Here is a 27,993-nt window from a genome sequence, read left to right on the forward strand (position 1 = left end):
TCCCTCTTTTTAAAAAGGAGGAGATGGGCCATGGTTGAATTTCTTGTCATTCAACTGGGGTAAATTCGTAGCAGAGTGGGAAATTATTGAGGTTCATGATTCCTTCACCTCTAAATGCATGAAGAAGTGATCCCACTGTACTATTTAAGGCGTATTTCTCGATCTCCTTTGTCCTGTGTTTGATCATACCAAGAGCCTAGCTTTTATAGCCCTGGAGAGAGGTTAGGCACTTACTTCAGCCCCTACATTTACAGCTGTGACTAAATACTGTGTGATTGGCTGACACACAGTACTCCACTCTCTGTCTTCTGTTCTGGTTCATATTTTTTCTGGTCTTAGACTTTTAGAGGCAAAAGCAAGCAGACAGTGCTTGTAGTAACCATCGTTTGTGATACGTCTTTCTCTCTATTGCTTCGAATCCCTCTAGACACTCAAACAGAACAGTAGCGAAATTAAAATCAGTTCATCTCAACAGCTACTCAGGCTCAAGAACCTTCTCCTTCCCCAATGAAAGCCAAAGGGCTAGACCCCAAAGATTTACTTCAAATTGGAATATCCTCTAGCATGCAGTGGATTTTTATTCTCTTTTAAATCCCTAAAGGATTTGATAGGGTAATCATGCTAAGTAGAGATAGGATGACATGATTCTGTTGCCAATTCTTAGTTGAAAATAGACAGACAGAGACTAGGCAATATTCTGAGGAAAGTGTATGTTCTGTGTGTATAAAATATATACATACAGTTGCATTTAAAAATAATTAACATGCTTTTATTTTGACAGAGCCTCATTAATGTAGGCTGGCCTGGAACTTGATATATTGTGGAGGGTGACCTTGAACTCCTAATCCTGTCTCTACTTCATGAGCTGAGGTGACAGGCATGCACTACCATGCTTCCTTTAATGCCTTGCTAGGGATTGAACCCACAGCCTTAGGTGTGGCTAGGCCACTTCTAGCAACTGTACACATACCCAGCAATTAGCATGCATTTATTTGTAGTGTTATTTCACATTAATCAGTGTGAACCCATGTGCTAATGCAGCAGTGTGAATTTGCTACAAATTTGTACATGGATTTATTCTAGGAAGTATTTTTATTTTTGACTAATATTCATGTTTTTGCCTTCTGGCTTACACCTGATATAAAGCATATATATTGTATGTAAGATATCTAGACAGATATTTATATGTTTAAAATGCACATACATATTTTGACACAGTTATATGCAAATGCTGAGATTCTCTTTGGCACCCAATCTTATTCACTGGATGTCCTTACTTCATCTAAGCCTAAGGATGTGGACTATTACTTCAAATCACCATTCAAAGAATGTGACAGTGGCATTACTGACAGTCACTTTAGTGCTTTATTGCATGTTTGTCCAGTGTATGTGCATGTATATGTGTGTGCATGCAGGTGCACACACATAAGAATGTGGGTACGCACATACCCAGCACCACATACAGAGGTCAGAGGTTGATGTCAGGTGCTAGTCATTGCCTTCTGTCTTGTTTGAGACAGGCTCTCTTGTTGTTCAATGTGGAGTACTGCACAGACCAGGCTTGTCAGCCCTCCAGCTCCTGGCCATTTCTTGTCTCCACTGCCCACCACCGTGTAGGAGCCCTGGGAGACGCTTAAGCTCTGCAGCTCTGCAGCAGCCTTTTGTGTGAGTTCTGGAGACTCAAACTCAGGTACTCACGCTTGTATGACAAGAGCTTTCTTCCACTGAGCCCCTCCCCAGCTCCTGGCAATACTTCCAGAACCCGTGAATGAAAATAAAGCGCATTGAAAGTGTTGTGTCTTGATTTCCTGGTTGATTTTGAATTTTATGGTCTATGCCTCAGTGTCATCCGGGAAAGGAAAGATAAAGCAGAAGAAAGTGCATTTGTCCACGATACCGTTTTCGTTTTTCTCCCTCTTTCTGAGCCTCCGTCTCCAGCTGGAGCCATGCTGTCTATGGATTTGCCGGGGCTCTGCCTTTTGGCTATGATCTTTCCCTTCTCCTTTATCCCAGGCTTTATTTAATTTTCATCTCACAACCGCAGTTAGTTGTCTAACCAGAGCCACAATGTTTATACATGCAGATAGGCGTGCATGCTAATTCCCCTTTAATTTGTTGTTATTTTAAAGTATAGGATATTTTCTGCATAAGAACAGTCTGTGTTGCTAATTATTTCTCATTTTTAAAAGTACTAGACTCTTTAGTGTAACCATTTTGCGATAAATTTTTCAAGATTATATTATGTATTTGCCTGCAAAAGCCCACAAGGTTTAACTTCATTACAGCACGATCACACGTTGCTATCACTGTTCGTTCTGTGCTCCATGGAGCCCTTGCAGAGGAGCCGCACCTGTGAGGCTGCCATTCCTCACACCACTTCTCCTCACACATGCAATTAAAGATGGGGATTATTCTGCCTTCTTTCTTTTTCCTCTCTCTCTCTCTCTCTCTCTCTCTCTCTCTCTCTCTCTCTCTCTCTCTCTCTCGGTTAATTCTCACCTCTCATCATTATTTAGCAACATCTTCTTCTCAGCCTGTTATTCTTTTCTCGGGCACTTAGCATCTAATTTACAGCCCTGATCTTTGAGGGCAAAGTTCTGGTATGGAGAAAGACAGATCTACACCTTTGCTCAATGGTCTCGCCAATAAGAAATAAGTAGGCTCTGTTCCAGAGAAAATCATGCCTTTCAAAGAAAGGGTGATGGCATAGTTCTTGTCTAAATATGAAGCTCAGGAATGAGGAGAGCAGCTGGTGGAAGTTCTACTCTGAAAGCTATCAGGCTCGAGGTTCAAGGTGGCCATTGTTTCCATTAGATTTTAAAGCAGTGGTCCTCAACCTTCCTAACAGGGAGACCCTTTAATACAGTTCTTCATGCTGTGGTGATCTCCAACCATAACATTATTTTGTTGCTACTTCATAACTGTAATTTTGCTGCTGTTGTGAATCATAATGTAAATAGCCAATACATGACTATGGGGGTCGCAACCTATAGGTTGAGAACCACTGTTTTAAAGGCAGGAAAGGGGTACTCTCAGCTCCAAAGGTTCTGTGGTCAGCTGGGTGGACACATGGAATCAAGCATCACAATTTCTAAGCAAAATGGTGGTGTATAGCAGGGGAACACCTATTTAATCAGGAGAGGTAGTATGAGTGTGAAGGTAGGATCAGGGGTTCAAGTTCATCCTCAGATACATGGTAAGTGTGAGATCAGCCTGGGCTATATGAGAACCTTGTCTCCCCGCAACAGTCCCTCCCCACCATAAAAAGGGAAAGAACTATCATGATTATGGCTCTTTAATTGAGAATGTAGTTTGGTGGGTGGAATTCTTTCATAGCCACCAGCACCATGTAAAACTGAGGTGCCCTGCATAAAAAATAGTTATGGGTACTTGAATGACAGATGGTAGTTAAGATAAAGCCAGAGGGATGAGTAGGTATTAGCCACAGGGAAAGTTGCCTAACATCTTTTCATTTTGTCCTATAGACATTTATTCTATATTTAAGATACTCAGTGTTACTATTACTATGTTTGCATGAATATATATGACTTTGAGAATTATAATGAACAGGCTAGAGAGATGGCTCAGCCGTTAAGAACACTTGCTGCTCTTACAGAGGACTGGGTTGGTTCCTAGCAACTACATTGGGAGATTCATAACCTTTTAGACTCCAGTTTTAGGAGAAATGACAGCCTTTTCTGGTCTTTACAGGCACTGGCATGCATATTGTACACATACTTATACTCAGCCCCCACTCTTGAAAATAAAATAAAATAAAATAAATCATTAAAAAATAATCATAATGAAAATACTCAACTCTTTACCACCTAAGTCAATAAATAGATCCTACAAAAGCATCCCTACAGCGTCCTTGATTACAATTTTTACTTCCTAAGGGGAAATCATTATCTTATCATTTGTGGCAATCATTTGTTTGCTTTTTTAAAAAAATTTACAGCATACATATGCATCATTAAACAATATAACTTTCTGCTTCTATATTTAGTGTTTTATGTGAATGGAGCCGTTATTAAATATATTAGTCAATCTTTAAAATGACTTTTAATATCTCTGATTATTGTTTTTATTCTGTATTTCTAAAGTCCTCTAAAGGGTCTCACTATTAAAACAGAGAAAATGGCAAGTGGCCTATATGTTATGTGTCCTTACATGTCTACAGGAAGTATTTACTTGTGGCTGAATTTTTGGGTGTTGAGTTTTTTGTTTGTACAAGAAGCCCTTTGCATTTAGAGTATGCTTAATTCAGATCTCAAATATTATGGCTGTCCTAAATTTTAATCTTGGCTTTAACCCTGGTGAACTCTATAATCTTGGGCAAGTTACTTTATTTATTTGCGTAGTTGAATAGGGATGATAATCGAATGCACAATTTGGAGGTAGGTAGATGGAAAAATAAAATTATAAAAGGTGCTTACAGCAGTGTGGGGTGAGTGTGGGTATAGGGATGCATTGCCAACACTCACCATTTTTTAAAGTTATTATAACAATAAAGGTTCTTGGGTAGATTAAATGAGAAAGTCTTAGTCTCTTTCTGGCAAATAGCAGGCCCTTGGTGATTCTTGGTGAATTTCTCTGTTTTCCCTTTTCCTTTCTGGCGATATGGGTGCTCTCCAAACAGCTGAGGTTCCTGTGAGTCTTACAGTTGTATAAATGGGGATTTTGCTCAAGTTCCCTTATGTGTGTTCTTAAATATCTGTACTGTCATCACACTTCCTGCACACTTCTTTTCCAGCCAGAAGGTTTGAAGTCTGCCATGCTTCAGGCCTGGTGCTTGGCTCTTGGGATGCTAAAATGAGTGGCACATCTTTGCTTCAAACTGGGGAAGTCCATACAAAGCGCACGCTGGTGTCATCATTTATGTACCATAACCAAAAGAAACGAGAACACCTTGATTTTTCAGCTGTCAGAGACTTGACCACTTTCCATTGGAATTGAAATTTTTAAGGATCATTAGAAATTGGCTCTGAGTTCTAGGGGTGCACTGTCTAACAAGCAGACAGGGTGTGAACATTTTCATGCAGATTTGCATTATGTGGTTCCAGTATATTTTTATTTTCTATTTGTGGTAGAGGGAGCTTGTGATGAAATATGTGATAAGATTGTTAATTTTGGTAAAAATCTAAATTTTCCTACTCTTCATCTATTAGCCCAGTACTTTCCAACAAAATATAACACAGACAAACACAGAACTAAAAATTTTCTAGTTGACTTAATAAAAAAGCAAACAAAATAGTTGATATCAACTTTAATTGTGTATTTTATTGATATAATATATGTAATATAGAGATGGTCCCTGACTTAATGGTGCCTCAATGTAGGGATTTCAGCCTCACACTGAAGAGAACATGTACCCATGTAGTATTACTAGCTGAACATGAAAACAATATAAATGTTGTTTATCACCTATTTAAACATTTTTCTTGTTCTGAATCTTCAAAACACAATGATAGCCTATTCAATTCAGCCTCAGGATTTTCATCAGCGACACTCAATCTGTGCTTAAATTTCAGAAAACTACAGTTTAAAGTAGACTATATATCCAGGTCGCTCAAAACATGTAAAAGTGCTAAAACATCTGAGTCAGACATAAGTTAAATATTAAAATTAATTATAATGAAATAAAATTAGGAAGTGTGATCTTTACCTCTACTTCTGGTCCTACACTGGGCAATAACTTATGTTTGGCTGTTCTGCTGTGAGTGGTAAAGAGAATAATCACACAAGATGGAGAGGAAGCCACAACATATATTTCCCGTTCATCTCTTTTCACATAACGTACTTGAAAACATCATTGCATAGATTTATGAGTATTGCCAATCAGCCTCACATAACCAGTCTATGGAGGGCACAGAAACTGCACTTTGCCCTACTTTATAGATATTGAATTTGAAATCCAAACTGGCTGAGGTCATGGCACCCCTTAGGTGTTGGGTGCCTACTGGTATTTTGTTCAAAAATAATTCTTTGAAATATTTGTTTACTTCAAATTATGTGTATATTTTTATGTCTGTGTGAGTATGTGCATAGGAGCATAGTGCTTACAGAGGCCAGAAGAGGGTATGGGGTTCACTCTGGAGCTGGACTCATAGGTAGTTGTGAGTCATCCAATGTGTGTGCTGGGAACTGATCTCAGGTCCTCTGGAAGAGGGGCACATACTCCTCTCTTCTGCCTCCCCAAATCAATATTCTAAAAATGTTTCTTTTACTTTGTTTTAATTTTCTGTTTCAAGAAATGGCCACCATTTTTTTCTTTACTGAAGAATTTACATTGTTTCTTAAGACAGTAGTTCATCTTAAACCAACAATCTCACAAGGGAGGTGGATGGATAGCAACAATTAGAGTTTCTGCTCCTGTGGAAGGACTTTGAAACTGGTGTGACTTTGCACATCAGGGACTTAGTAAGAAAGGGCTTTATAAACTTATAACTAGCTAGAAGAATTCTGTATTTGATTGAAGGATTATGTGTAAGCTTGGTCTGGTGGCTTTTGATGAATTAGAGCATAGCGAAGTTTTCTGAGGAACTGTGATATAAGCCTGTGATGAATTCCTATCAATTGGGAAACAGATTGTATTTCTGGGAAAGGTAGCTTAAAATATTTCTTATCATGTTGGATGGGAGCTTCTTGGCATTCACTATTGAATAATTATTTCTGGATAGTGTTGTCAGAACCAGGCCTTCTAAAAATAAAGCAAACTTTCATGAAATTAGCATTTTCCTGGGGTGAGGATACATCAGTGTAACCTTATCTTGGCTTGTGGTGCTTTGCATGTCTCCTTTCTCTCCCTGAGTCAGTGGTGATGCCGCACGGTCAGTAATTATTTCCTATACCCACGCTAAGCTTAGTTTACGATCAATCCAGCCAAATGGTTCCAAGCTCTCATAAATCGTATGTGCTTTGAGACATGTAGGTGCTCCTTACATTTTATATTAAATGTGCTTACCAAAAAGTGATAAGCATGGAAATAAAATCATATATAGATGTGATAGGGAAGAGGTTGTAAAACTAGATTCTTTAGAAAAAAATGGCGAGCTTGAGAAACCACTTACTGTGATTGCTGAGATTCTAGCATGGATACTTCTTTCTATCCTATCCTTCCAGAGGATGAGGGTGTGGGCATTCTCTGCAGAGAAGTTTTCTCTTTGTTACAGATTTTGTGTGCTTGTGTGTGTATGTGAGAGCGTGTGTGTGTGTGAGCGTGAATGTATGCATGCTTTTTTTGTGTATGTGTGTTTTGTGTGTGTTTGTGAATATAGAGGCCAAACGTTTCTGTCAGGTGTCTGCCTCTATTACCCTCCATTTTATATTTTGAGTCTGGGTCTCTCACTGAACCTGAGCTCACCATCTTGCCTCTGCTGACCGACCGGCTAGTAAAATCCAGAGGTCCATCTGTTTTTGCCTCCCCAGCACTGGGATTACAGGTGAGTGCTCCCTCACTATGTGGGTTCCGAGGATCCAAACTCAAGTTGTCATGTGTATGCAGCAAGCACCTTACTATCTCTCCGGCCTCTGCTCCAGTATCTTAAACAAAACTTCTCAATGCAGAAAAGGACCTATATAAAGTACCACAAACAGTATGAAGAAACATCTGGGGAAGTTGGGATCAAATGACATTTCCCAGGCAAGCATCTCATTTGTGTATATTTCATGGCCTTAGGGCCATCTTACATTAAACCCCAGGGTCCAAGTTTTCAGATACAGAGATAGAGGAAAGGTCTGGTACTCATGCAAGGGTGTGGTTGCTTTTTGAGGCACTGAATGTAATTTTTAGTTGGTACCCAACATTGATTCCTGAACAGATTCTTACCCGCTTTCTCGAGAATGTCCTTTGCCATCATCACTGCTGGGAAAAGCTAGCCTTTAGTCTTCAGTTGTGATTCTGAGTTCTTCTGGATGGGATATGTGGCTCTGGGTCACTGTCAGCTCCCCTCTTGGGGACTTTCTGGGTAGACCAGAGGTTTTGGCCATGATCACTATCTGACAGGTGTCATATGTGGTCCACGGGTTTTTGGTTATGGGAGTGTGCTGGTTCATTTTAGCTATCAACTCAGCACAACTGAGAATCCCCATCACCTGGAAGGAGGGTCTTAGTAAAGAATTGTCTAGATCAAGTTGGCCTGTGGACATGTCTGTAGGGGACTGTCTTAGTTTTAATTGCTATAGGAAGGTATGGCAGTGTTCTCCAGGCAGGGTGTTCTCAATGGGAGCAGGAGAAAGCTAGCCGAGAGCAAACAAGCCACCTAGAAAGTTTGTGTTTTTTGTCTCTTTGCTCTTGTGCATGGATGTGATTTAACTGGGTGGTTGCGTTCCCGTCTTGGCTTCCTTGAAATGATGGACTGTAACTGGGAATCGCAAGTCAAATAAACTCTTTCCTCTAGCATGTGGCTTTTCGTTAGGTCCGTGGTCACAGCAAGGGATGTGAAGACAGGACAAGGATTTGTGTAGACAGTGTTTACCGGAGAGCATCATGCTATGAGCAGCGTGATTTAAGAGCATGTAGCCATCCGGATTAACTGACTTGGTCCACAGAGAGCTCTTGCTGTTAGGTTTTTGTATAACTGCATAAGCAGGATGTATTGCGTATTAGGGGATATAATGCAAATGCACTCTTTGGAAATGAGGAAAGTCAAGCGGCATGCTAATTTGATAGAACTCTTACACAAAGAAATGGATAGACTCTAGTCTACCTGTTCACTTTTACCTTTTCTGTGATATATTTATCAGGGATCTTTTTCTATTAATCACATCTATGCTATGGAGTTTTCATGATATTTATAAATACTGTGTGCATGCATTTAACACATTTCTTAGCATATAAAGCATTCAATAAAAGTTTGTTATTGTTCTTACTAGATCTGATACTGTTGGAACATCTGCTGCTGTTAATTATTTTGGCCAATAGTAGCCTGAATAGGAACCATATTTTTAAGTCTCCTGGTTAATTTCTGCTCTAGCATCTCTATACATTATCATATTTAACCCTTGGGAGGATACAGTAAGACAGTTATCACCTAATAATAGAAACTGCAGCTCAGAACTGCTAAGAAAATTTTGTTGAAGAACTTTTGATAATTAATTTGGATTTGAACTCACTGTATTTGACTGAAAATTGTTTGCCCCCTCCAAGCCCCTTGATGCAGTAAAGGTTCTGGATAAATTCAGTAGTGAGACAAACTGAGGTTAGCATGCAAATGCTCTTTCTCATGCCAGCCTAAGTATTCTCTTTACTTGACCACCACGGCCCACATTAAGTAGCTGGGGCAGGAGATGAGCCCTTGGGGAGGCTTGATGCAATATCAACTGGAGAAGCACAATTTTCATCACCCTTTCACGTGTACCTTAACGATCGTGGCTTGCACCATTTCCTAGTCCCGGGAGACATCAACTTGTGGACCAAGGATGATTACGAGTGTCTAACATGGGACTTGGTGGCTGTATAAGATGGGAAAGAATCCACCACATAGAGTCCTTTCCATTGGGCCTTCCTTACATATTAAGGAACCAACTCTGTGGCTCTGGGAAGGCTTACAGAGCCATTTGGGTTAGGAAAACCAGAGGCTTGCTGAGTGGGAAAGGCTTGCTTTGAGGTCTGCTTTTGGGCATTGAAAGAGGCGGCTGGGTGTACCATTTCTCTCCTTGCTCTTCTCACCATTCATTCTTTACCTTCCTACCTCCACTACTTGCTTCCTGAGTCTTTTGAAGCATCTTTTCTTGTAATGCCCACATAAAGGTGTAACATGAGTCTTAATCGGGAGGCAGGTATTGGGGTGAATTCTGAAAGATCAGAGAAGCAGAACAAGCCACAGCTAACCTCACCTTGCCAACTTCTCAGCTGAGATCCTGTTTCCTCAAGCTGGAAGCCTCTGAGTCCTCATCTGAAGGGATCTCAGCTGAACTGCTGCTAAAAGCCTAAAAGCTTAAAAGCCTTTAAAAAGTTCCTGGTCCTCATGCCTTGTATACCTTTCTGCTTTCTGCCATCATGTCCTGTGATTACAGGCATGCGTCTTTCCTAAGCAAGACAAGATCTCAACTCCTGGGTTTAAAGGCGTGTGCCACCACGCCTGGCTCTGATTCCAGTGTGGCCTTGAACTCACAGAGATCCAGACGGATCTCTGCCTCCAGAATGCTAGGATTAAAGATGTGTGCTACCACTGCCTAACCTTTATGTTTAGTATGGTGGCTGTTCTGTTCACTGACCCTCAGATAAGTTTATTGGGGTGCACATCAACCTCATACAGGGCCAGTGAAACAGAGTAGAAACGGAATGCACAACATAGTACCTATCTTTTGCCATAAACAGTGTTAATCTGGAATGTGGGGGGGGCACATTGGTGGTCAGAGACCTTTCCTCCAGCAGCAAAATATACAATTATTTTCTTCCTTTAAAGAATCATTTTGCAAACTGTTAACTTATGTGTATTACTTTAGTATGGAAAATTAGTTGGATAAGGAAATTAGCTATGGAACAAGCAAGTGATGCATCATGCTATTTGATGTAGCTCTGGCATAAAAAGGATGAAGTAAAGGAGAAAATTTATGTTCAGGTATGAAATTAATCAAGAATGTAAAAACATCGGTAAAACAGAATGATCTTCTAAACATGTTTTTGTAGGCAAACAAGAGCTCTATATACAGAATTTTGATTAGGTATAGAAATTTCTTGGCACATGCCTGATGGAAAAAAAAATTGATCTGATGTACATTAACTTTTGTACTCCAGAAGATTCCCCAAAGAAGAGAATTCATTTGATAAAGTTGCTGTAGGATCCAGCGGAGCATTTGGTAGCACAAACTCCTGTCAGATGACAAAATGGCAGTGGCCACCAGGGACACAGGCAGCCAGAGTTAAACTGTTCCTTCTAAGCTGGAGATGAAACTAGCTCAGTTTTCCTTTGAGTTTTCAAAACTATGGGGAGAAGCAGAGCAGATCCAAGGTTTTGTGCCTTGTGCAGTTTCACAAAAGAGCACAGGTAAGCTGCAACAAAAATTTACGTGGTTGGCATGTGACTTCCCCATTCATGGCTTTCATCGAGTCTAACTATTACAGAAAGGCATTAAAAGGTATCCAATTTCACAGCAGCTGGACAGAGTTAAGTGCTCACATAGCATACAATTAGACACGGTGCCCTCTTTATTACCTTCCCTTGGATTGGATTCTCACAATATTTGCAGCTAAAATTATCTTTATGTGTTAAAAGTGAATGAAGGTATCTGAGATTTCCCATGTAAATGATAAGGATATAGGCCAAGGATTAATTTTGGTGCGCTCATAGCAGGGATTAATTATGGGTTTGGAAAGACAGCGTGTACAGGGTGGATCAGAGAGTCCAGTAATCCTAAAATTGAAAAAAAAAAAGATAACATCCCTTAATTACAGAATACCTCATGAGAAGCTATAATTATTTATGATCATGTTTAAACTGGCGTGAAAGAGCAAAAAGGTGTCGAATGGCCAGGGTTCTTCACCGATTTTTGACATGTAGTACAAGGAAGTAAATGATCTCTCATCTGTTTGGATAGTCATTTATTTTATGAAACCAGCTATTACCAGGCTTCCCTGGGAGACAATTTCTCTCTGCATTTGTAAAGATGAGGACTCTAAATTACTTCTGCCATGGATCCTCTTAGGATTTATGACAACGCTATCAAATGAACTGCTGCTCCCATGGGTGCTGTTGTGTCTCATGTCCCCTGACCAATTGGGTTGCAGGCATGGCTATTCATAGGAATTTAGCTACCTCCTTTCCCAGGTGGAATGCTGCAGGAGGAAACCAAAACAACTGAAATCATGACCGAAGACCTCAAGGAACTTAACTATGGTGAAGAAATAAATCTGAAAGTTGCATGTTCTCAGTTATTATCCCAAAGGACGGAATGTACGATTGGTGTGTACCCCTGGATGGAGACTGTGTAGAGTGTGATAATTGGGCTGGGGGCGGGCGCTTTGTGTTCAGCAGCTCCAATCTTGGTCTTTTTTCTTTAAGTAGACAGGAGATTTTTTTTTTTGTTGTTGTTATTTGATAAACAGAACAAATAACAGTGCACTCACAGGGTCTCTGAGAGCAAGATTGTGATAATACATGGAACAAGCTTTATGCAGACAACTTACCTGATAACTCTAGTAAGTACTTAGCGTGTGTTTTCTACTGTTATTATGGTGGCTCCTTTGTAATCAGGAGTACAAAGATGTAGGCTTCCTTATCTGACTATGGTTTATCTCTCAGGCGTTCAGTTTTGCTCTGGGAGATGAGCATTATCTTTCCAATTGAAGGTGATACAGTCAATTCTGGTTTAAAATTAAAGTCTATTTTGTGTTAGTATATTCAATTTTTTTTGTTTGTTTTCTCTTTCCTCTATCCTTATCAAGGCTTATCCTCTATCCAACAGTCCTTTGGATAGTTTTGGCACCAAGGAATTGTCAAATGGTTTATATTACTTTTCCTATGCTGCTGTTGTATGAGTGTTTTGTCTACCTCCCCTGGAACAGCATGGGGATTGATGCATGGGTGCTTGCTGTTCTTCTCTGCAGACTTGGCCTCAGTGTCTCGTGATACTGAATCGCCTGTCCCATTCTCTTGTTCTTCTTATCCCATAGTGCTTGTAATCTCTTTCATGGAATCAACACAATTGTCATGGGATAATGTGAACTGAGTGGTATCTGGGGCTGGGGGGGTTACGACACTTTTTATGATCACAAATCTCTTTCTGTCCAGGATGGTCAATGGGCAGTTGGTGAAGAAAGCTGTGGAGAAAATGGGTTGGTTAGTGATTACTATACTTGACATTTAAATGTAAAATGTTCTGTTTCCAAATCTAGCAATCTCTTCTTTGGATCATCACCTTCATTTAAAACATGATATGCATTTTCCCTTAAGATAAGAAGATAGCCTAAATTTTGAAGATAGAGCCTGTATTCTACCAAGAGCTGGGCTGAGGCCACACCTCCATTAGACCTTCTATCAGGGCATCAGGTGTTAACAGGGGTCTGTGCACAGTAATTAGGACTTCATGATCCCCATTTTTTCCTAAGGGGTTAAGAGAGAACTCTATACTCCTTTCCCATGTTCTCAAACACCCCCCACCCCATTTCACTATTACATTTCACAGTGCACTCAGCAGGGCTAGCTTTACCTGTCCTATATTCCTTTCAAGTTATTTTTCATAAGAAACTCTAGGCCTCTCCCGTATTTCAGTTCCCATTAGTTCTGACTCCTGATTCCTGTCCTGTTTTCCTTTCTCATCCTCAACCATCCACCATATCCTTTCCTCTGACCATGTTCAGGAGTCTCCATAAGCCTTCCCAGGCACAGATCCTCAGTCTCTTCTCAGAAAACATTCCCCATCCTCTATTAAGAATAACAAAGCAGTTCCTCAGAGGGTCTTGCTTCCCTTAAAGGGATTTTAAACTCTCTTCCCATGGTAGCCCATCATCTGTCTTATAAGGGGAAGGTTTCTTGTTAGTATTACCACTCTTAGGCTATTCTCTCTAGGTATTTCTAAAGTAAGCAAGTTTTGACCCATATGTCAACAGACTTCCTGATTCGCTGCATGTCAGGGTTCCTACCAGTGCACCTTTGAATTATTCTTCCATATTTGTTGGTGATTTATCTGCTTTAACTATCCATTTTTATTCCCATTTTAATTAAAGTCAATTTAAATATGTATGTAGATGATTCTTCTAAGACTTTCTGAGCTCAGAACTTGTTTACTCGAATCCACCTTCTCGGATGGTCTTGTTTTTCCTCCCATGGTCACGCTCTGTCCTTTACATCACTACTAACTGCAACATGCACATGAGTACAGTTTCCGATTACTCATCTCTGATCTTTTGATTTCTTTTCTCTTGACACATTATCCCACATCTACAACATCTACTAGCTCTTGGTTCCTCTAAGATTTCTCATATCTTAGTACTGCCCTTTTATTGGCTATCCTTCGTTTCTTGCTTTTTTTCCCTTTTTAAAATATATTATCAAATACTATTTATAAAAATAACAGGTTTTGTAATATTTTTATACACGCGATGGCTGTCTTTGTTGTAAACTTCACGCACCCAGGAAGAGGGATCCTTGGTTGAGTGATTACCTCAATCAACTCGGTCTGTGGGCATGTATGTGGGGCATTTTTCTTCATTAACGAGATGGAAGGGCCCAGTCTACTGTGGGCGGTACCACCCTAGAGCAGATGGTCCTGGATTGTACAAGAAAGCTAGGCATGTAAACCAGTGGAAAGAAGCCAGCAGGTGGTATCCCTACCCCCTCAAGTTTCTGCTCCCATCTGTGGTGGTATTGTGTTCCCCAAAATATTGTGTACCCTAATAAACTTATCTGGGGTCAGAGTACAGAAAAGCCACTAGATACTTAGGCTAGAAAATGGTGGCACTCACACCTTTAATCCTAGCATTCCAGAGGTAGAAATCCATCTGGATCTCTGTGAGTTCAAGGCCACACTGGAAATGGCCAGGCATGGTGACACACGCCTTTAATCCCAGAAAGCAAGCCTTTAATCCCAGGGAGTAGTGGTAGAAAGCAGAAAGGTATGTAAGGTGAGAGGACCAGAAACTAGAACATTTGGCTAGTTAAGCTTTCAGACTTCTAGCAGCACAGTTCAGCTGAGAGCCATTCGGATATGAGGACACAGAGGTTTCCAGTCTGAGGAAACAAGACCAGCTGAGAAGTTGGCCAGGTGAGGCTAGTTGTGGCTTGTTCTGTCTCTTTGACCATCCAGAATTTCACCCCAATAACTGGCCCCGGGTTTGATTTTATTAATAAGAACTTTTAAGATTCATGCTACACCCATCCCTGCCTCTAACTTTGTGCCTTGAGTTCTTGCCTTGCTTTCCCCCGATGATGGACTTAGTTTTTTGACACAAATAAACCCTCCACTACCACAAGTTGCTTTCAGTCATGGTGTTGCATCATACCAATGGGGAGGAAAACTAGGACACAGGTTGGCACCAAAAATGTGGGGTAGAGCTTTGAGAGACCTGGCCATGTTATTTAGGGAGGGTTATGGAAGCATTTAGAACTTTAGGCTGCAAAAAACATCAAGGGCTCAGAGTCTTGAGGACTGTTCTGTAGAAACCTGTAAGATAAGAATGCTGAAATAAATGCAGAAAATGGAGATGTGGTTTGTGAAGCTTCAGAGGGAAGCCATGACTTTATCAGGGCTGCTCTTTTGTGGCTGAAGAATCGACTGTGATAAATGAGACCAGCATCACTGAGGTGAAAATTTCTGGGAAGTATTTTCTCAGACACTGTGGTCCAGAGGGACCAAGACTGTATCTCAAGCTGTCAGCTAAACTTGGTAATGTATAAACATCTCCCATGTGGTACCAGTTTTGGTGGCTGCAAGATTGAAGGTGTCATGGTGAGCTTTTGAAGCTTAGTAATATGAGAAACCAAGAGAGGCCACTTTTGAATCTTCAGCCCAATTGCAGCAGAGACACCACCATATTGGAGATGCCAGGATAACCACAAAGAATGGTGGCTGGTGTGGTGTGCACCCTGCCTAGGTCTATGAGATAAGCTATGTGTGCTGTGAACTGGAGAGCCAGAGAGGTAGGGTTATTCAGTCCCTTTGGAGCCCAGAAGGTCAAGACACAATTGAGCCTAAGATGATGGACATTGAGCTGCTTATACTGTTAAAGTTGGGTCTTGCTCTTTTGCGTTGTACCTATGCCTTGTCTCTTCCTTCTTGGAGTAACAGATTATTTAAGTTGTTCTTTTATTTTACAGGGGAACATAGTTAAGAGACTTTAGAATTTTAAAGAGAACTTTAACTTTCTAATTGTTGGAATTTTTAAAACATGGTACATCTAGAACTTTTTTTTTTTAATACTACATTTTATACTGATACTGACATAAGCTTTTGGAGCAAGTAAAGGTTATGCTTTAATAGTGATGTTTGTGTGTAAGATGACAAGGGATGGGCTCATGATGGCTAATTTTGGTTGTCAACACCCACAAAGAGGGAACCTCAATTGAGGAAGCACTTCCACCAGCTTGGCCTGTGGACATGTTCATGGGACATTTTCCTGATGGGAGAGGTCCAGGTTCACTGTGGGTGGTACCATCCAGGAGGTCTTAGGTTATATAAGAAGGCTAAGTAAGCAAGCCATGGGAGCAAGCCAGTATGCGGCATCCCACCATGCTTTCTGAATTCAAGCTTATGCCTTGAGTTTTTACCTTGACTTCTCAATGACAGACTGAAGTTTATGAGCTGAATAAACTCTTTTGTTTTCCAAGTAGCTTTAGGTTAGCGTTTTAGCACAGGCGTGAAAAGCACACAAGAACAATGTACGTATATAACATACTTTGACCATAGCTACCCCATTTTTCTCCCCTGCCGCATCTTCCAGCATGTTCTCTTTCTTCTTCCCTAATAGTACCTCTTCTACTTTAAATCTAAGTTTGACATATGGTAGAGCGCACATGATATTTGTCTGTCTGAGTCTGGCTTATTTTATGTAACACAACCGTCTCTACTTCCTTTCATTTCCTGCAAATTGATGCTTCCATTCTTTTTTTCATGGCTGAGTCAAACTTTGTTGTGTGTAGATACCATCTCTTATTTATTTATTTATTAGTTGATGAGCACACAGGCTAATTCTGGAACTTGGCTATGGTGAACAGGGCAGCAACAATCACGAGTGTGCAATTGTTTCTTTTATGCTGATTCTGACACTTTTGGGTATAGTCCCAGATGTGGTGTAGCTGAGTTATAGGGTAGATTTTTGAAGATCCTCTGCTCTGAGTTGCTTCTCTACTAGTTGGGTTAATTTGCATTTCCACCTATTGTGTTCAGGGTTCTTTTCCCTCCACTTCCTTGCTATTATTATGCCTTGGCTTTTGTTTTCTTCATGATCACCATTGTGAGTGGTGAGGTAGCATTTCAATATAGTTTTAAAGAATATTGGAGAGAGTGTGTGTGGACATGTGCGTGGGGGGCAGAGGTGTTGGATTCCTTGGAGTTTGGGTTACAGACAGTCATTAGGTACATGATGTGAGTGTGGGGGAATCAAACTCACTGTAGTTTTGATTTGCCTTTTTCTGATAACTAAGGGTGCTGAATGTTTCTCATGTTTGTTGGTCATTTGTGTTTCTTTTAAGAATTGTCTATTTGGGAGGCTGAAGAGATGGCTCAGTGACTAAGGTTCTGTCCTCAGCACCCACATGGTGGCTTAAAACCATCTGTAACTCCCGTTCCAGGGCATCTGATGTCTTCTTCTGGTCTCTGCAGGTACGGCATGCATGTGATGAACTGACACACACATGGACAAAACACCCATGCACATAACAATAAATAAGTAAATAAAAATAGTTCTTATAGAAGAATTGTCTGTTCAGTTCATTTTGTCATTTGCCTGCTCTGCTATTGATCTTTGTTTCTTACTTTTCTTGATACATATTCTGGATGTTATCGCCCTGTTGTTTGAATTGCTGAATCAGATTTAGTCTCAGCCTGTAGGCTGTCTCTTCCCCCTGTCAGTTGTTCCCTTTGCTGTCAAGGAGCTGTTGCATCTCAAGCAACTTTAATTCTTGGAACTGTTTCCCAGGTCATTAGAGTTTTAACAGAGAGTTGTTGCCTCCGCCTGTATCTTAAAGTGTTTTTCCTCTAGTAGTTTCGAGGTTTCAAGTCTTGAGGTCTTTGATCAAGTTTGAATCGATTTCTGTGTAGGGTGAGAGGTATGGGTCTAGTTTTAGTCTCCTACATGTGGATGACCCATTTTGTGGCACCATTTGCTGAAGCTTCTGCCTTTCTCCAATGGATGCTTTCGACCACTTTGTTGAGAATCAGATGGCTTTAGCTGCGTGGGTTATTTTAGGGTTGACTGTTCTATTCTGATAGACTATGTGTCTTTTTTTATGTCAGTACCAGGATTTTTTTTTTAAAAACTATCACATACAGTTTAATTTGGATCTAGACATTGTGATACCTCCAACATTATTCATTGAGTCGTGATGCTTTGGCTATTCAGAGTCTTTTGTGCTTCTACATAAATTTGAGGTTTGATTTTAACTAGTTCCATGATGAATGTTATAGAATGTTGATGAAGCTCTCTGAAGCTTTCTTACCTAATATCAACCACTTAGTCAACTATTATACTTACTGCCTTGCACCTGCTTGTGACTCATTCTTCTTTTGGCTCTTTATATTGACTTAGAAAAGTTCAACCATTTTTTAAATCCAACTATTCAGTGTAGAGCAGTGGATCTCACCCTTCCTAATGCTGCAACCCTTTAATACAGTTCCTTGTGTCATGGTGACCCCCAAGCATAAAATTATTTTATTGCTACTTTATAGCTATGATTTTGCTACTGTTATGAATCATACTATAAATATATGACATGCAGGCTATCTGATATACGACCACCAAAGGACTCACAAACCACAGGTTGAGAACCGCTGCTGTAGAGGATGATGGCTTCAGGAAAACAGGTCGACAGCTCTCACTCACTTTGTGACTAACTCCTTAAACAGACCCTGGTGCCTCTTTGCAGTTAACATTACACTTTCCCATTTGGTACTGATTTCACCATTTCTCTTTTCTCACAGCCCACTATCTCTTTCTCACCCACATTGTTCCTTCATTACCCTACTTCCTGTTCTATAGCAAAGCCAGAGGGATCTATAGAGAACTTCTAAATGCTCCCATCACACACCTACCCACCACCAGCATATGCCTTGCATTGTTTTGGTACCAAATGGAGCAATGGTTCTTATCTAGTTGCAACACTACTGGCAGACTGGAACAATTAATTGAGAACCTTTCATTTTGGGGATAGCTACTGTGCTCTGAAAAGGATTCCCTCGGTGGTATTTCTGTCAGCCAGCATTGAAAATGATTGCCATAGAAGCGTCTCTACTCCTCTCTGAACCCCAATCTCCCCCATGTTGCACTGGATCCTATTTTCTCTCATTTATATTTCTTTTTGTGTGTGGTATATGCATGTGTATGTGCATATGTGCATCTGTGGGGGGCTGGGCAATTGTCTGTGCATGCACTTGTGGAGGCTAGAAGTCATTAATCCTTTATTATACTCCCCATCTTATTATTGGAGACAGGGTCTCCCACTGAACCTGGCACTCACTGGCTCATCTCAATTGGCTGGCCACTGAGCCCCAGGGATCCAACTGTCTCCGTCTCCCCTGACTCCAGTGCTGAGATTATAGACACATGATACACTTGGTTTGCCTCCAACTTTCCAATACTTGTTTCTAGTGGTCTCCTCTGTGTTTTCATTAGCAGTTATTTGCTCTTCTAGTGGATTTTTCTTTTTTTTTTTTTGATCTTTCTTTTTTAACCAACGTCTCAGTTATGGTTTCTATTGCGGTGCTAAAACACCACAACCAAAACCAACTTGAGGGAAAGGATTGATTTCATCTTAAGGTTTTGTAGTCCATCATCCAGATAATTCAGGGCAGGAACTCAAGTCAGGAACCTGGAGGCAGGAACTCATGCAGATGGCATGGAAGATTACTACTTACTGACTTGCTCCTCATGCCTTATTCAGCCTGATTTCTTATAGAACCCAGGACCACCAGTCCTGGGACCACAAGCACAGTGAACTGTGCCCTTCCACATCAATCATCCATCAATAAAATGTACCACAGGCTTGCCCATAAAGCAATCATGTAGGGGTATTTTCTCAATTGAGAGTTCTTCTTCCAAATGACTCTAGCTTATGTCAAGTTAGAGGCTTTTCTTAAAATGTTCATTGTCTTGCTAAAGTCTCTAAAAATCCCTTTAAAAGTCTAAAATTTCTCTAAAATATACAAGGTCTCATAGATGTGGGCTTCTGTAAAATAAAAAACCCAATAAGTTAAATACTTTCTGATTACAGGGCACAGTCACAACCAGACCAAAGCAAGCCAACATCTAATAACGTAAAGCTTAAGGTCAGATTTCGGGAACTCACTACATTCTAGGCTTCCAAGCACTTGCCAAAGCACACATAGCGCATCTCATAGCCTCAGGCTGGCTCTACTCCACAACTGTCCTAAGTAATCAGCCCAGGGTACCAGCATCTCCAAAAATGCTCAGTTTTCCACTGAAACTGGGCTGCACCTTAACCAATAATATCTCTTGGGCTCTTTTCAGGGAGATTAACCTGTCACATAGTGCCAAGCCTCAACTCTCTTCATGACTCTTTCATGTCTTTAAAACAAGTATCACCAGGGAAATATACATTACCATGCTTGGCTCTCAGCCTAAGGAGGCCCCATCTCGACCACAGTTTCTGCATGATGCACCCTGACAAAAAATAATCTCTGACTGAAAATTGTTAATGGTGTTGGTTTCTTCTTAATCACAGATTACTCTTCAACCCCAGATGACCAGTCATGATTGTCTTGATAACCATTTTGGTGGTTATTAACTTAAAATACCACATGAATGGTCCCGATAGAATCTTAAGGACTTTAAATCTTCCCTCTGAAATTTTACAAGCCAGGCCTCCATTATCTGTACTGCTCTCAGGATTATCTTCTAAGTTCCCACAACATCTCATTAAGCCCCAAACACTGGTTCTTCTGCAATTCTCCCCAAAACGTAGTCAGTTCTGTTGCAGCAGTATCCCGTGGACCTGGTACCAATTTCTGCCTCAGTTAGGTCTCTATTGCTGTGCTGAGGTACCACAACCAAAAGCAGCATGGGAAGGACAGGGTTTGTTTCCTTTACACTTCCATGTCACAGTTCATCAAGGAAAGATTCCCTGGAGGCAGGAACTGAAGCAGAAGATTCCTTTGTGAGACTTGCTTCATGTGCTGTGCCAAGCCCTCTGGAGTCTAAAAAAAAAAAATCCCAGAAAGTCTACTGAGATTTGCATGGATGTTTTAAACAGCCAGATACCAATTCACATCCCATCTTAGCAGTATTTGCCGTAGTAGGCAACACACTCTGTGATAATATATGCATATGTATGTGCTTAGAGTATACTACATTATCAATTTTTATCCTGCCATAGTTTTTTTTTTTTGTCTGCCACAGTTTCTAGTTGCTTCTTTTTTCTCCTGCCTCTTAGTGGTGGCAAAGCCCGGACTCAGTATTTATTCATGTTTCCTTTTCTTTCCGCATTCATTGACAGTCATGCCATGTAGTTCTGTGCCTTTAAATCCTATCACTAGCCTAACTAATATTGTAGTCTTCTTTCTTAAGTTATTTACATGTCCGGTTACTTAATTTGAACAATTCTACTTGGGAAACTAATCGACAGCTCAAACCTATTTTGTTCAAAATGGAGTTCTTCAATCTATACACCCGAGAAAAACAAAGACCCAAGCAAACAAGCCAACAGCCTCCCCTTTTCCCTGTAGCCTTTTGCATCTCAGTTCTTGAAGAACAATTCTGTTCTTCCATCATCCAGATCCCAAAGCTTTAGCGTGGTCTCTGAGTCCTCTACATCTTAGATCCCCATTAAATGTATGAATACCTCTTCTTGCTGTATCTTCAAGTTATTTCCTGTGCCTTGCCTGTACTCACCACCCATACTTCACATAAATCAGTGCCATTGCTGTCCTGAGTTCATCCACAGGGTCCCAATGTGTCCCTCCTTTCTTGCCCCTCCCACACTGTATATTACCATGAAATAGCCAGAGTGATTAGCGTCAATGCTGAGGCAAGTGGTCTGACTTCTGGTCTACCACTCCTGTGAATTTCATAGTTACTGGAGTAAAAGCTGCAAAACATTAAGTGGCCCTTTACGACTGGCCTCACATTTTCTTTCTGATGTTGTCTCTTATTGCTTTCTTTTTCTCTTCTGCTCCAGTGACATTGACATTTAGATCCACCACATTGCCACATCTTTACCCACTCACTGATATTGCCAAAGGGAATTATTTTAAACTTAAATATTCATTTGATTTCTCCCTTGTCTCCTCTAATTCTGTGTCTTTTCAATAGAAGGCTTACCAACAACTTTCTATTTATCCCCTTTCCTTAGTGTGCTAATCTCATGACCCAATAGTCTTCTATTATACTCAGTAGAAAAATATTTATGTTTATAGTTTCTTTGAATTGGATCCTGGGAATAAATTACCAAGTGATAAATTAACAACAATTTAAAAAGCAAACCCTATTAATATGTGTAGCACAGGGACCTGCCCAAGAGACTCATGCTGAGTAACTCAGGGGGTGGTTAGGACATGGGCCTATATATCTTATAACCTTAATGTAGAATTGATAAATCAGCAAACACTGGCAAGAAAGAGGAAAGGGTCTTGGGCTTCTGGGAGCAGCAGGCTATGGGAAAGTCAACCTATGTGGGAAACTAATAGAAGATAAAGGTTATTTTAGTAAGATTTGTCTATTGACCCATGTCAATACCAACTTTTCAGGTTTCTTTCCCCCCATGGGCTTAAAACGTCCTTAGGAGAAGGGATTTATGTAAGTACTAATTTCCTAGAAGTTCTGCTTTTAGTTAGAGAAAGAAAGCTATGAAGAGACTCCTTTCTGCGTTTGTTGACTTTCATTTGGCTTTTGCTCAAAATAATGCTTCCGTCATCATAGTGCTGTATTTCTGGGTGGCACATTCCGATCCAACAAGAGTACTTATAATGACATATTCGATTGCCAATTGAACTAATGAATGTTCTTTCATAGTCACTGTCCCACTTAGCCTCTAAATGAGTGCTGATTGGTTATGCTTCTCATATATCACTCTGATGCTATAGATACTGTGCTTTATGACATTGCAAGTACCACCAAATCTGCCACGGCAGTCATTACGTTATTTTAAAATTTTGCCTGTAGCAATAGCGTATTGCAAATGAACTAATGAGACTTAGAATTTTAGCTTGAATCAACATCAAGAAAGTGAAGTGGAAAATTGAGGATATTATACTGATAAGTGAGGCAAAAAAAAATCCGTTAGCCTTAATTAAACAATTGATACAGACCTTACTGTTTGGGATTAGATAATGAGAAACTGTTCATTGCCCCATTTCCCTCCTCCTACAGCTTGCTAAATTTTACTATGGATTTAACATTGGTGATAAACAAGCCAAATGAAGAGTTGAGCATTATATACTTATTTAAAATTACACAATAAAACAAAACTTGACATAATGAAATATTAATACAAAATAAAGTATGTAAGATATAACAAAATACACCATCCAATACGATGATTTGGAAGAGCCACATTGGTGATAGATTTAACTGTTTCACACATGGGAAATATCCAGCTATTCAGAGTGACATTTGTAAGGAGTTTCTAGGGGAAAAGACCAATATAAAAGAGAGTTTCATACAAGCAGTGAGAATGCAGTAAGTGGCCAAGGGTCAGAAATGGGAAGAGTATGGGTTGGTTATAATATACACAGTAAATGCCAAATTTAACAGTACTTCTAGCTGGCTTTCTTTTATTTATTTTTCATTAACATAACAAGGAATTAGGTTTCACTGTGTTTCCTCACAAACAAAAGTTTTTTGTTTTTTTTTTTTGCTTCTCTTTCCCTCCTCCCCCATCGCCTTCCCAAACTTGTGCCTAGTAGCCCCCTTTTGTTTCCATGTTATATGTGTTCTTAACCCCATGCCCTCTACACCTTTCTCAACACATCTTCTTCCCTTCTTGAGGTTGACCATTTAGCTTCATAGCATACACCCACTCTCATACCCCTTATTCACACACACACACACACACACACACACACACACACACACACACTTAAAAATTAGCGAGAACATGTTAAGGTTTGTCTTCCATGTCTGTGTTACCTCACTTAATATGTTATCCAGATTCAGCAGTTTTTCTACAAAGTTTTTATTACTTACTTATTTTTTTATTTTGTTTTTGATCACGTTTTTCCCCTTTCCCAACTTCTTCAAGATCCACTCAACTTTAAGTTCTCTCTCTCTCTCTCTCTCTCTCTCTCTCTCTCTCTCTCTCTCTCTTTCTCTCTCTCTCTCTCTCAAAAACAACAACAGCACACAAACCCCTGGGATAACTCTTAACTAAGCAAGTGAAAAACTTGTATAATAAAAGCCGTGGGACTGTGAAGAAAGAAACTGAAAAAGATACCAGATGATGGAAAGATCTCCTGTGCTCATGGTTTGGTAGGATTAATGTAAAAATCACCATCTTAGCAAAATCAAGTTACAGATTCAGTGTGGTCCACATCAAAATTCCAATACAATTCTTCATGAATTGACAAAAACATCTTTAATATGGACAAACAAACAGCCCAGGATAGCCAATACAAGAACTGCTAGAGGTAACACTATCCCAGTTTTAAAGTTGTATTATAGAGTCCATCTTCAGTGACACACTTCTTCCAATTCCACACTTGCTAATCCATCCCAAACAGTTCTACCTGCTAGTGTCAAATCTTCAAATATTGAGCCCATGGGGGCATTATCATCCAAACGACCACAAGCAATAGGTAAAATGCATTCCCTCAAAATATCTACCAACTCCTTCCCCCAGCCTCCTGATAAGTCACTCTAGACAGCACATGCCAATTATACTGTTGGGGGTAGTCTGGAGGGCATAAATTTCAATCAAATGGAAGCATAAAATGTCAAGCCAAAAATATATGATCATTAAAATGCAATGCCTTGTCGAGCAATACAATTTCAGTCAGTGGACACAATCATGTAGACCCTGAATTCCTATTTGTCAGAAATATTTAACAAAGAACCAAATATAACCCTAATTATTTTAGTAAAGAGAAAGATTCAATTTAACTTTCTGACATGAACAAATAATTTTGTAAACTCAATTCAAAATTCTGTCTAGATAGGATGTATAGTGGGTGTTATATGATTCATGTAGTTTTTTTATTCCTGTTTTATTATTTTATAAATGCCTTTATTTTGAACATAAAGTTCACATGTCCAGTGACTTTAGATTTTGCTGTTAAGGTAGGTTTTCCTCACAGTTACCCCTTGATCAGGAACACTGACCTTTACATCCCTCTTATCCTTGTATATTCAAATGTCAGGACTGGGACTGGGGGACCCACATCACTCACCATTCTTGCGGTGTGCAAGTTCTTAATGTTCCCAGTTGGGCATTCAGGTTAATTAGACATGAATGACAATGATGTGAGTGAACTTATCATAGTTAATGTAGCTATTAAGAGCACATTTCCATGCAGCATCTGTATATAATTTGGATAAGGAAGCATAAAACCTGAAATATATCTTTCCTTAATTATTTTTCAAGAAAAGGTGGAGAGCATGTTAGATTAATTTGGAGTTCTCACTGATTCCGTCAACTGGGCATAAGATAGTTATCTAGAGCATGCACTCCAGATGTACTAATTTGCATAGTTCAGGTAGCTCTAGTGAGGTTTTTCCATACAAAATCAGAATGAAAGAAAATTCCATTTATAGGTAAGCTACTACAGCATGAAATCAGAGACAAAAAAAGCAAAAGCATAAAATTGTAACTGAAGTTAAAAATGAAAAGTGATGGAAAATCTCAAGTAAATTTAACAACTTCAAAGACAGTTGTGATTTTTGACTGTTTAGTTGCAATCACAGACTGAAAAAAATTAATATAACAATATTGACCATATGTCAAATCTGTGCTATGTGTTGAAAATTATGGATATTATAGTTGGTCTGATGCAGACTATACTATGTTTAATCCTCACCATCAACATTTGATGATTGTAATCATTTGTGGTTCCCATTATGTGGAAGTTTAGTTGGAGAAATGTGGACTCAGATAAAGACTTACCTGCTGAATGTCCTAGTTGGCAGTTTCATGCAATTTTTTAGCAAGAAAAGGATCAAAAACTTGGGGAAAGATTACAAAATTATAGTGAAGGGAATATTGCCTTCTTGTGTTTGAAAATACCTATTATAGCTGGGTAGTGGTGGTGTACACTTTTAATCCCAGCACTCAGGAGACAGAGGCAGGTGGATTTCTGTGAGTTCAAGGCCAGCCTGGTCTACAGAGTGAGTTCCAGGACAGCCAGGGCTACACAGAGAAACACTGTCTCAAAAGAAAAGAAAAGAAAAGAAATACCTATTATAGATAGAGATCCAATTACACTCAGTGGTAGAGTGTTACTTTGTTACTCTAGTTCTCTGGGTTTGGTCCCCAGTGGGAATGGTGGTGGGAGAATAACCATTAAGGATATTATAGTTACAGATTCTGACATGATGTGTGATGGCTAATTTTAAGCATGAACTTGACTGGGCTAAGAGATACCCAGACAGTTGATAAGATGTTCATGGCCACTAGTGAGGGTGTTTTCAGAAGACATTAGCCGGCATCAACATATTGAGTAATGCTCATTGTCACCAACACAAATGTGCATTGTCCAATCTGTTGAGGGATGAGAAAGGATAAAATGTGGAGGAGGATGGGTGGCTTTGTTTTCTTTTTGAGATGTATCATTAGAAGAGGCTTCAATAATTGCATGACACCTATACTAAATCCTTTCTTTAGGTCTCTAATTCACTGTCTTTCTACAGAGAAACTTCATTAAGATAGTTGGCTTAAAATCAGGAGGTTTCCTCCTAACAGGGCAATTTTTTTTTCCCTTAGATGATTTCTGTGGGATTAGATGTGGGATCTTACTGGAAAACGTTTGGACTTCACACATGTAGTTCATTTAAAACATTATAGAGTTCTATAGCAAATTTCAAATTACTTCTATCCTGAACAGAATATTTTTTTTATTAGTGCATATATAAATATTTTAAATATAGCCTGTACTTCTGACTGGGAAACAAATTGGAGAATAAAATGCATGTTTATCTAATATTTCATCAGAGCTAGATTCCTTTCGTGGCACATACACTGTAAAGAATACCGAATCAATGAATACTATATGATAATTTTAGGATAAAAAAATGAAGATATGATGTCAGTCTGCTCTTCCAGTCTGCCAACAAGGGTAAATTTTGACAATTTCCTTTCAAGAAAAGTCTCCAATGTCTAATATTTTCTGATATGTTTTGCTTATTGATGTACCAAGTTTCTCTTAAGCTGAAATGACTCTAATTGTTTCCATGGGATTTAGAATGGCCAAATAATGACGCTTCCCGCAGAATGCCTTCCTGTCTTCATGGACATTCTAGATGCCTGCCAAACTCTCACTCTGGGCGCTTCTGGGGTCAGTGTGATGAACTCAAAGCCTATATTCTAGCTCTCTTCTGTACTTCTGCGAAGAGAATAATAGCCTTAGGACAAGAATGGAAATTCATTATTAGACCCTGCTTTGCCTGCCTTCCCAGGTGAATTTAAAAAACTGTACTCCTGTTCTGTCCATGAGTCTTTACTCTTTAGCTATCAGTGATGAGTACAGAGAGATGAAATAGTGATTACGTTAGATATCCATGTGTCTCCAAATTTCAGCTCCTTTAAGACAAGAAGAAAGACAGATCTCCTTGTCAAAGTACATTAGGACTCTAAGAGGATTGAATGGACTTCTAGTTTAACTCTAACAAGGCTACATGTATTGTGTGCTTTGGAGCAAGTCATTTGGGGCAATATCATGAGAGCCAAGAGGACCATTGTACAGCCTTCAGTCCTGTGCCAGACAGCCACTACAATTTGAATTTCCTTTGTCACCTTTATTTGGATAAAGTGAAAACTGTATATTTCTTAACACAAATGTGACCCATGGGAGGGGTAGAGCCCACACAGCTTCTTTTTTCTTTCTGTTTTCTGACCAGCCTGAGGCCTCTGGGACTTAGGGACCATTGAGGCTGATGTTCTTTTGAGACCAGACTTTGGTTTTCTTGCATAAACCACATTGGCTCCTGCTGCTGTGGACAGCATGCATTTCCTTAGGGATTAAATCACAGATGAAGAAAGTTACACAACAAATATTCATTACGGAAGTTAGGAATTGTGAGTCCATGTTCTTCCTGTGCATTGCATTCTCCTGGATACAGCTTGTAAAAGAGAGGACTGTGACTCACAGGCTGAGGTCAGAATCCCATTGAGGGTCTCTAAATGCCATTTGAAGTAATGCGGCCTTGAGTAAATGTCTTTTCCAAAACTGATC

General features: G+C 39.8%; 1 protein-coding gene across 4 annotated transcripts in view; it reads left to right on the forward strand.

Annotated features, from left to right (window-relative positions):
• Tafa2 (TAFA chemokine like family member 2) overlaps window positions 1-27,993 on the forward strand; it is a 446,228-nt gene that overhangs the window by 237,261 nt on the left and 180,974 nt on the right. The window contains exon 1 of one of the 4 annotated variants that reach the window (XM_052753497.1): window positions 17,153-17,262. The exons of the other annotated variants lie outside the window; for them this stretch is intronic. Coding sequence (XP_052609457.1) covers window positions 17,240-17,262 — 23 coding nt within the window. The 5' untranslated portion in view covers window positions 17,153-17,239. Of the gene's footprint in view, window positions 1-17,152; window positions 17,263-27,993 lie in introns of those variants that run through there. 4 annotated transcript variants of the gene reach the window in all.

This window comes from Peromyscus californicus, unplaced genomic scaffold (genome assembly GCF_007827085.1).
Source record: "Peromyscus californicus insignis strain IS unplaced genomic scaffold, ASM782708v3 Scaffold_24__1_contigs__length_46423439, whole genome shotgun sequence".
Classification (NCBI taxonomy): domain Eukaryota; kingdom Metazoa; phylum Chordata; class Mammalia; order Rodentia; family Cricetidae; genus Peromyscus; species Peromyscus californicus.